The 10,955-nt window shown below is 40.5% G+C and overlaps 1 protein-coding gene across 1 annotated transcript; it reads left to right on the forward strand.

The window, feature by feature from the left end:
- Nucleotides 1-10,073: 10,073 nt before the first annotated feature.
- LOC141646816 (uncharacterized) lies at nucleotides 10,074-10,667 on the forward strand. The gene has a single exon (XM_074454783.1). The coding sequence runs from the start codon at nucleotides 10,074-10,076 to the stop codon at nucleotides 10,665-10,667; it is 594 nt and encodes a 197-aa protein (XP_074310884.1).
- The last annotated feature ends 288 nt before the right edge of the window (nucleotides 10,668-10,955 follow it).

Below are 10,955 nucleotides of genomic sequence, written 5' to 3' on the forward strand. Positions count from 1 at the left end.
CACATCCCTTCTATGGCGGGTTCCACAGAAGGCGAATCAAGGGCGTGAAGCCACTCCCGCAAGTGACTCCACTCAGCCGAGGACGTGCCTCGAGAACCACAGACAAACAATCACAACCAATTGTACAATCACCAACGCCTATTATAACACAATGTTAAACAACTACCACAACCAATCATCAACAGTGGCAATAATCCAATTATACACCAACAATAGACCCTCTAGACAATCAACAGTACTGAGTAGGCGAACCTACCTTTAGAAAACCGCAGCGATTCCGCGTCCGATCACAAGATAACAAGCAACCACCATAACCACCTATAACAACCAGCATAACCATCTATTGCTACTACCATAACCATAACTGAAATAAACGATGACGATGATGATGATGATGATGATGACAACATACCTATACAAAGCAATCTGGCGTCAAGACCGCTACCCGACTCAAGCATCCCATCCCTAATGTTTAAACACTCTCAAAGGTCTCAAGGAGATGATCTATGGTGAAGGAGGAGTGAAATGACGGCATTTAGGTTTAGGAAGAAAGCTAGAGAAATGATTTGGGTTTCACGATTTATGATTTATAATTCCCCGCTGAACTCACGTTACTCGATCGAGTGACCTCTACTTGATCGAGTTCCCAAGCTACTCGATCGAGTAGCCTCTGCTAGATCGAGTAACATAAACTCAAAGGTTCACAACATCACAAGTCTTAACTCGTAAGGTTTCCGAAGGTTAAGATAGGCGTCTAAGGTCAGTCAATGTCAGTCAACGGGTCTCTAGAAGGACGGGTATTACATGGATCTTCAACATACTCTCATGGGTGAGATTGCGGGTCTTCGTTTGGAAGTGACGGGTTTGCGTAAGGAACTTAAGGAGGTTAAGGGTCAAAATGAAGAGCTTGTGGAGATGGTTCACGGGTTGGTAGATGAATAAGTGGATGATTAATCTCGTGCTCAAAACCGTGCCTAGCCTATATCGTGCCAAGTCTTTTTCCATAACCATGCCTAATGCCTAATCAAAACAAAAGCCTTTCGAATCTCTTTTTGCCTTGGCTTTATGTTTGTGGTATGATTTGCTAATATTGGTTATGTTGTTAGTTGTTGAACAATTTGTTTTGTATAACTCTAATCCTTGTTTAAACTATGTGTTCTTCCTACTTGATGATGTCAAGAGGGGGAAGTTGTTTAAAATTGCAGGTGGTGATTCAATAACTCTTAGGCTTGCGTTCACCGTAATTGTGTTAACTTGGTGATTAAATGTTCTACTTAGGCTAATTAAAAATTTGACTAATTTTCAATGACCATGTATTTATGCATCTTATTTTGATCATGTTTTGACTTGTTAACCTTGACCATGGATTAAGGGGGAATGACACACTCAATTTTATAGTCTTGCCATCATCAAAGGGGGAAATTGAAGAGACCCAATTTGATTAGTTAATGTTGATGATGCCTTAAGACAAATTAATCTCATTGTTTATTTAATTGTGTGCCTCTTAAGTTTTAACCATATAGCATGAAGCTTCAATTATCAATTCAAGGTTATCAAGAAAGTCATCATGAAGATCAAAGATGAAGATTGTCATTAATGTTAAAGTCATGTGTTGTAAGGAGATATTTAACTCGAATTTACGTTTAGGTGCAAAAACAACAGTTCAGTCAACTGTTACTTCTGACTCGTTCTTCAAAGAATTATTTCAAAAATATTTGAACTATTGTTAAAATGCTTTCAATGTTCACAAATAGTTTTCTAAAAATATTTTTATGTCTTTGAAGAAAATAAGAGCTTTCAATGTCTTGCTAAAGAGTTTGCTAGCACAATAAGACACTTTCTATAAATGGGTTGTTTGCTTTTTACATTTATGGAAATGTTTATGGTTCCCATAAACACAACCATTTATACTTGTTTCTTGATGAAATACTCAACCCATATTTGTGTATGCACAATTTGATTTCTTGCCTTCTTAGTCACCGATTTCTTGAGGAAGAATACTCGGTTTGCTTGGAGAAGAATCTCGGTTGTCTTGTGCATGTTGCCTAAGCAAACTACTTATAATATTTTAAACACTTGTGCTTATGAGTGTAAGATATTTTAATGTGTAAAGTATACTACTTGGACATTATAAATACCTTGCTTAATTCATTTTTACAAGTGTGCAACAACGAGTTTAAAACCGAAAAAAAGATTTATGCTTTATCGAGTAAATTAACTTTGCAAAATCGTTTATTCTTTCAAAATCATTGAGTCATTTTGCAAGTTTGTTTTATCTCTTTGAGTCCTTTTATTGTGTTGTTGTATTGCACCTAGTCGTTTAGTCGAGTTCGAGGATCCCGTGTTTTGTACTTAAACTTTATCTCCTCCGTTCAATTGAGTGAACAACATTGAGATATATAAGTGGAGTCTTGTAACAATCCGGTAGAACCAAACCAAAGTCTTAGGATAGAGTTTTCTTAAGCATGAAGTCTTAGAAGCGGAGTAGCTTTTGAGCACGGAGTCTTTCGGCGGAGTAGCCCAAAGCAAAAGTCTTATTGCAGAGTAGCTTTAAGCATGGAGTCTTTCGGCAGAGTAGCCCAAAGCAAAAGTCTTGGAAGCGGAGTAGCTTTTAAACATTAGCAACCGGAGTAGGTTGGGCAGTTGTTTTATTATTCGGGGTGGTCTTAGTTTGTACAAGTTTACTTCTAAGACGTTTAATAAAATAGCGTTGGACGTAGGTCGCGGAGTAGTGACCGAACCAGTTTTAAAAACATCGTTTGTCGTGTCTATTTCGTTTTATTTCCGCTGCCACTCTAAACTCACGTTTATATCTTCAGAATCAACAGTTGAGTACACTGTAACTTCTGCTTGGTGAATCGTTGTTGATTACTTCTAACTCTCTAGTTCTAAGTATCAACTTCTCCTTTCATCTAAGCATTGTTTAAAGTGTTTAAGAGTTTTAAAACAAGCTTTCATTAAGCTTAATTTTTTAAATAGACACCTAATTCACCCCCCCCCCCCTCCCCTCTTAGGTGTTCTCGCCCTTGACTCTTTTGATGGCAAGAAAAAGTATTTGTAATCAAATCTGAATTTAGCTTATAATAGCTGTTTGATCTTAGTGGAACTTACATTTTCATCAAAAAATATTAATAGAAAGATTATCAAAAGCTTTTATACTAGGTAAGTTGGAGTCCTGTAGTTCTGCTTATTCTTCTAAGTTTATCCAGTTGATAAAAGGGGTGAAACGACTTCTCTGTAAATGTATGACCCCTCTTATAGTAATTTTATTCATGCGATTTATTTATGCGATGTATTAAGTTCTGCATCTGTTTGACTTATTTATACGATTTCCCGTGACTTTTTTATGTGATGTAGGAGAGAAGGAAGGGTGAGGTGGAGGGTTGGAGATCCATTAAACTTACTGTTGTTGTGTAAAGGTTTTGGGTAAAATATCATCTTATGATAAATTGAGGTCGATAGATTAAGGGCCTAAAAAGACAACAAAAAGTTATGGAATATTCCATCGTGTACCCTCAACTTTTTCATTTTCTAAGATGTACCCCTCTTTTATTGCAAAAAAAACTTTGATCGTGGCTACAAGTTCAAAATACGATAATTTTTTTTTTCCAAATTAACCGTCTTTAAGAGATCTTCAGTTTAAAAAAGAATTCACTGACGTCTCAACTCGTAGTCGGGAATTATAGTCGATCAAAGTTTATTCTATAAAAATATTTTGACCAACCAAAAATGTCGGCTACGAGTTCAAAAAACAGTGAATTTTTTTTCAAATTCAAGGCCTTGACAAGATAATTGGTTTGAAAAAAAATGTAACAGAGAATTATAGTCAGTCAAAGTTGTTTTTGTGAAAAACGAGGGGTACACCTTAGAAAACAAAAAAGTACAAGGGTACACGAGCGAATATCCCAAAAATTATTGTTGTGGTGGATGCTCTAATCATTACAATGTATGTTACAATCTCTTGATAAATTTTTTTGTGAAACTCCTCACGTAATAGGAATTTTTATCCGTTCTATATCTTTGTTTTTCCATTTTTTGTTCTATATCTTTGTTTTTCCGTTTTTTGTTTGTTTATGTTATGTAATAATGTACAACACAATATTGTAGGACGGTCTCACTTGAGACTTACTAAAATCAAATGCATTCATGATGTTCGGCAATCTTTGAAAGTTGTGGTACCTATTAAAATGAAGAATGGGCGAGTAGTGAATTTCGACGTTAAATATGAGAGGCTTCCTAACTTTTGCTATGGGTGTGGTGTCATGGGTCATGGTGAAAAAGACTGCGAGAATGGGCCATACGAGGAGGAGGAGCTACGTTATGGGGAATGGCTTAGAGCATCACCGTGGAAGGTTACGAAGACAAGGAATGAGGGTTCGGGAAAGGCGAGGAGGGATCTGAATGCGAGTTTCGACAAGGAGAAGAAGCGTGATGATGAACTAGATATTGCGCAGATGATTGAGAGGCTTAAAACTATTGTGATTGACCTTAAATTGAAAAAGGCGGGCTCATAGCAATAACTCAATGAGTAGGTTGTGGAAATTACATCTATGCTGGCAGGTGAAGAGGTATGAGGGAAGGGGGAGCTGGTGAGTTCCCATAACTGTTCATAGCAGCCGGGGGTACTGGTATGTGCTGATTCTTTTTAGGGGAGGGGTCACTATGAGAAGGAGAACGATGGAGGCCTGTTAAGTGGTGAAGTGGGGAGGGCAATGGAAGTTAATGGCAGTAAAGAGGATGAGGGTGGAATGGGGAAAGGCTGGATGGTGAGTTGTTGAAGAGGACTGTGGAAGGCCATAAAAAGAGAGAGTAGAAGAAGATTGCGAGGGAGGGGAGAGTAGTGACGGGGATGATGGGGTGGGTGTCGTTATGGGGAAGCGTGGTAGGATGGGGGATGATGTTGTTTGCAGAGAGAAGAGGCTGAAATCTGTTACAGACGGGGGCGTCATTATACCTAGGGCGGAGGTTGAGGGAGCTCAACCCCGCCGGGCCCAATGAATCTCCTAAATCTTAACTGTCAGGGCTTTAGCAACCCTGACACGGTGAATGTTCTTCATGCTCTGGTGTGAAGGGAGGACCTGGCCATGATCTTTTTATGTGAAACTAAAATTTGTGCTCGTGATATGAGGAGAGTGCGGGAGAAGGTGGAAGGGTATAATTGTATTGAAGTGGATAGTATGGGGCGATCTGGGGGCTTCCGTTTATGTGGAGAAGGAGGATTGATTGTCAATTTGTTTCGGCATCAATTCACCATATGGATTTTCATATTCGTGATGGGGAGAGAGAGTGGAGAGTAACGAGATTTTATGGGTGGCCTGCTGTTGCGGACCGGCACTTATCCTGGGACTTACTCAGACTCTTACACAGGCAATCTTCACTCCCATGGATTTGCATAGGGGATTTTAATGAGATTCTTTACTCTACGGAGATGAAAGGTGGGAAGCGGGCTTAATGGCAAATGAACAATTTTCGAGAGGCGGTTGATATGTGTGGGCTTAAAGATGTCTCGTGCGAGGGCTACCAATTTACCTTTGATAATTGACACGGCTGTCGCAACCCTATCAAAAATAAACCAACCGGCTCTAACTAATATAGCAGAGGTAAGTCGGGTATCGTACTCCACAGGGAGGCTATTGTATCTACTTGTCACTTAGTCTGTCACGGTCACAAAACGGGGGGTGTTTGAGTTATTTTACTAAACTAATGAAATGAAATTAAGAGCAATAAAAGAGGCGATAATTAAAATAGCAAGGATTGAAATAAGATGTGATCAAATAGAGAGAAAGATGCTAGGATGTCGGTTCACCATGATATCACATAATTCAGCTAAAGGCGGGTCAGTCGGTCTGATGTGAGAAGGATAGAGGAAAGATCCTTCCGGTCCGCTATCCGCCCTAAAGTACTACTAACTTAGCTTCCGCCCTCGTTAGAGTAGTCTATTTTTCATAACAGGTCTATTCGTTCCAATCTTCCGATCTAGGTCTGAATTTAACCGGGTTAATTACTTTAGAAGCGTGCACTCAACTAAACAATTACAGATATATTGCTATGAAACAATTCTCACATTAAAACCTCCTAATCTAATTATAACATCATTATTTTACTATCATGGCTCCCCTAATCCTAGCACTAAGGGAATTAGCTACGCATGTCGGTAAATGAAACAACAACGATTAATAAAGCAATAGAAAAAATTATAAAGAGATGATTAAGAAGAAATGGCATAAACTAATAACAATACTAATTAAAACATAAATTAAAGACAAGAATAAGAGTGCAAAAGAGAATTAAATTGAGTAAGAGAAAGAGTAAAGGAATTACAAGAGTTAAGATCCGGAAATATAGAGCAAAGTAACGTCGAACAAGAGAAGAAAAGTGTCCGCTTAATACTGAATGATTAGTGAATAAAAGATTATTAAAAGATGATAAAAGATAACCTAAACCTAATGACGTCTTTCCTTTATATAGGAAAGATATTTATTAAACATGTAACTAAAGATAAATAAATTCACGCAAAACAAATCTCGCGTTCAGATAGAAAAGTGGTCGTTCGAGCAACTTGATTCTTCTCGATCGAACACTTCCTCAGCAAAACCTCTCGATCGAGTACAAAGACTACTCGATCGAGGACCTCCATTATGCCACCTCTCGATCGACCACTTTCTCAGCAAAACCTCTCGATCGAGTACAAAGACTACTCGATCGAGGACCTCCATTATACCACCTCTCGATCAAGCTCAACAGGGTCTCGATCGAGGTCTTCTCTCCATCCAAATGCTTTCGATCGAGCACATTAGCCAACCAGAATACTCGATCGAGTGGACTACCACTGAAATAGGCCAAGGGACGTGTAATTCATCTTTCAAGGCGACTTCACGCATCTCAAGGCAGTAATATCTCCGCTCCAATTTTTCCATCTCCTAAATACATGCTAACGGGACAGTAAAAGGCTCAATTCTGCTACTTTCAGGTTCATTCCTACAATTAAAGCCAAACGAACCAAAGTAGACTATTCGGGGCATTTCGTAGTATAAAACTTACGAGAATCGCATAGAAATACGTGCATAAAAGGCTTAAAAAGACTATATAAAATGCACGTATCAATAATGGTCAAGCGGGTGAGGCGAATAGACAAAGTATGATCGATCGGGCCATGTATTCGGAGTCTTGGTTAGATTTATTTCCTTATTCTAAATTACACCACTTAGAGCGAGAATGGTCGGACCATGCCCCGATTAAATTGATTTTTGATAGAAGGGAAATTGGAGGGAAAACTAGAAGTAGGTTCTATTTTGAACAAATATGGGTCAGAGAACCGGGGAGTGAAGAAGCTGTAGTTAGGGGCGCGAAACGTGGGAACGAGGACCTGGTGTGTACGTTGAAGGAGTGTGCAAGGGCGCTGCAAGCTTGGAAAAAAATCAGCATAGGCAAAATTCTAAGGACTTTGGATATTAAACGAAGGCACTTAGCTCGTCTTAATGAGGGGAATATAACCGAGGAGGAGGTAAAACGGAGATGAAAAATCGTTGCTGAAATTGCGGAGCTATATCGGCAGGAAGAGCAGTATTGGAGACAACGGCCTCGTGCTTTATGGTTGAAGGATAGGGATCATAACACGAAGTTCTTTCATTCTAGAGCGGGGGAGCGAAAGAGGAAAAATTTCATTGGGAAATTGGTTGATGATGCGGGTAGAGTGTGCGTGGGTGATGAGGAAGTGTCGAAGGTTGCAAATGATTATTTTTAGGAGCTGTTTACTTCGTCAATGCCGTCTAACTTTGATGATGTTTTGCTGGGATTGGAGGGACGGGTTACCGATTTCTTCAAGTTGATTTCTGTGAAGCGGAGATTGTTGAGGCCTTAAATCAAATGCATCCGTTAAAGGCTCTGGGTCCAGATGGAATGAACGGTCTTTTCTACCAGTCGTATTGGCAGGTAATTGGGCATAGTGTGGTGTCTACTATTCTTGGATTTTTGCGAGGTGAAATATCTCCGAACGGGGTTTATAAGACTAATATTGTCTTGATTCCTAAGAAGAAAGCGCCAGATAAGATTCGGGATTTTAGGCCGATTAGTTTATGTAACGTAGCTTACAAGTTGGTGTCAAATGTCTTAGCCAACCGCTTGAAATTATTTCTTGGTGATATTATATCGTAAAATTAAAGTGCTTTTACGCCGGGCCGTCTAATTTCCGATAATATCCTGATTGCGTTTGAAATATTCCATCATATGAAGAATAATAGACAATCAAAGGGGCACAAGGCTATCAAACTTGATATGGCCAAGGCTTATGACAGAGTGGAGTGGGGTTTTCTTCGTCGAGTTTTGATGACGATGGGGTTCGACGTGATGTGGGTAAACCGTGTTATGGAGTGCGTGTCAACAGTGATATTCTCGGTTCTTATCAATGGTGAGCCATCTCGAGAATTTTGGCCAAGTAGAGGTTTGAGATAGGGTGACCCATTGTCACCATATTTATTTCTTCTTTGCGCTGAGGTTTTGTCGAATATGTTGAGAAGGGCAATTGAAAATAATGCAATTCATGGAATAAAGGTTTCAGCCACAACTCTGTCTATTTCACATCTTTTGTTTGCTGATGATAGTATTTTTTTCGTCCGGGCGACATTGGAGGAAGCGGAGGTGGTGAATGATATTTTGCGGAGATATGAAGCGGTGTCTGATCAGCTGGTAAATTTAGACAAGACGACTGTCTCATTTAGTAAGGGAGTACCTGATGCTCGGAGAAATAGGGTTGCGTCGAGGCTTGGCGTTAGCATTGTGGAGGAACAAGCAAGATATCTAGGGCTGCCCCCTGTAATCGGATGGTCGAAGAAGGTGATTACTGACATTATTCGTGATAAACTTTGCCAAAGACGTCAAAGAGGGCGCAGAAAAATTTTGTCTAGGGCTGGTAAGGAGGTTCTTATAAAGGCAGTAGTCAATTCACTCTCTACCTATGTGATGAGTGTTTTAAAATTCCTGCGAATTTTTGCGAAGAGTTAAGATCGATTGTGTCACATTTCTGGTGGGGGGCATGATGAGAATAAAAAGGGTATTTTTTGGGTGGCGTGGAATAAAATGGTACGGCCGAAGGCTTCTGGGAGCTTGGTTTTCGGGATTTTCGGCTCTTTAATCTCGCTCCTTTAGGCAAGCAAGCTTGGTGGTTAATTGCTAATCCCGACAGCTTATGGACCCGTATAATGAAGGCCAAATACTATCCCGAGGGTGAATTTATGACGGCTTCGATTGGGTATAATCCAAGTTACACTTGGAGAAGCATTTTTAGGCGCGATATGTTTTGGAGCAGGGTCTGAGGAGATGGATAGGGGACGGGTATGAAACGAAAGTATGGGGACATGCTTGGGTTCCTAACACACAGATTGGTCGAATTATCTCGCCTTGCTTGCCGGGGAATGAGGGAATGCTGGTCTGTGAGCTGTTGAAGCCAGGCGGTATGGGATGGGACAAAGGGAGGATTGCTCAGTTGTTACTGCTTTTTGAGCGAGACCGGATTGCGAATATACGGGTGAGTCCGAATAGACAGAGGGATATTTGGTATTGGGGGAGAGAACGGGATGGGATATATACTGTTCGTTGTTCGTATAAGATGCTTGCAGGGGAAGTGGGTGACATGGCTAGCTCGTCGGATTGGGAGAGAATAAGGTGGCTCTGGAATCGGCCCTGGAAGGTTTCGGTCTGGCCCCGCGTTAAGCTCTTCTTCTGTCAAATGTGTAGTGAAGCTCTGGCCACGAAAGCGAACATCGCTGCTCGGATAGGAGGTGAGTGCTCTTCTTGTCCTTTATGTTTTTATTTTGTTGAGTCGAGTCTTCATTTGTTTCGGGATTATGGGGTGGCAAGATGGGTATGGGAGGAGTTGGGGATTGATTATGGGACGAATGGATATGGAGGTGATGTTTGTGAATGGGTGGAGCAGATGTGGAAGGAGATGAGCGAGACGGAGTGCGGTACTTTCATGGTGAGGTGTTGGGCGCTATGAGAGCATCGTAATAAGGTGATTTTTGAAGATACGATGATTGCACCGGAGGGTGTTGTGAGGCGGATTCGGGACGTTCTAAATGAAGGGGTCGGGAATGATGTGGATAAGTCAGATGGCGGGAGGAAACGAGGGACTGATGATGGTGGGGGGGTCGAATAATAGCGAGGGGTGGAAGGCGGCTGGAGACGGTTATGTGAAGCTTAATATGGATGCGAGGATGAAGGATGGGGAGGGAGTTGGGATGGGGATTGTGTGCCGTGATGGGAGAGGAGAGGTGTTGTGGGGTTTATCTATTGTTGGGGATGAGTGCTGGGAAGTTCATGTGGCGGAAGCTGTAGCGGTGTTCGATGGACTCGAAGAAGCAGCTAGTAGAGGGGTGTTGAATGTGGAGGTGGAAAGCGATAGCTTGATAGTGATTGAAGCACTGTGGACCCGGAAGCAAGGACGTAGCATTTTTTCTCAGATTATAGAAGATATTGTTAATTTGAGTTCTAAGTTTCAGTCGGTTAGATGGTTGCACACAAGTCGTCTTAACAATTGTGTGGCTCATGCTTTAGCGCATTTAGTTTCTAGAGTTTCTGGTAGATTTGTTTGGTCATATGGTTTGCCACCTTCGGCTAACGCTGCTGTTTTAGCAGGATTTTCCCTGAATGGATCCGGCTCTGATTATTGAATGATAAGGGTATCTAGTTCAACAAATTTAGAATAAAAGTATGAATAAATAATAGGAAAGAGTTAAGGATAAATAATGCTGTTTTTATTTCTTTGACTGGCTGATCACAATTTCTTGTATACAATCGAATATAGGAAAATAAGAGGTAAATTATAGATGATTATATGAATGATTATTAGATGATCTTTACAATTGTTCAACCATGTTATTTATATCCTTCAAATATTAACGTTGGATGCATGCTTAACGTTCTCCATGATCGTTGGAGTGGTTAGCTGGAAAATAGGG

Source organism: Silene latifolia, chromosome 1 (genome assembly GCF_048544455.1).
Source record: "Silene latifolia isolate original U9 population chromosome 1, ASM4854445v1, whole genome shotgun sequence".
NCBI lineage: Eukaryota > Viridiplantae > Streptophyta > Magnoliopsida > Caryophyllales > Caryophyllaceae > Silene > Silene latifolia.

Excerpts from the sequence above, each read along its gene's own strand:
- LOC141646816 (XM_074454783.1), top strand. The coding sequence starts at position 10,074 with ATGAAGGGGTCGGGAATGATGTGGATAAGTCAGATGGCGGGAGGAAAC.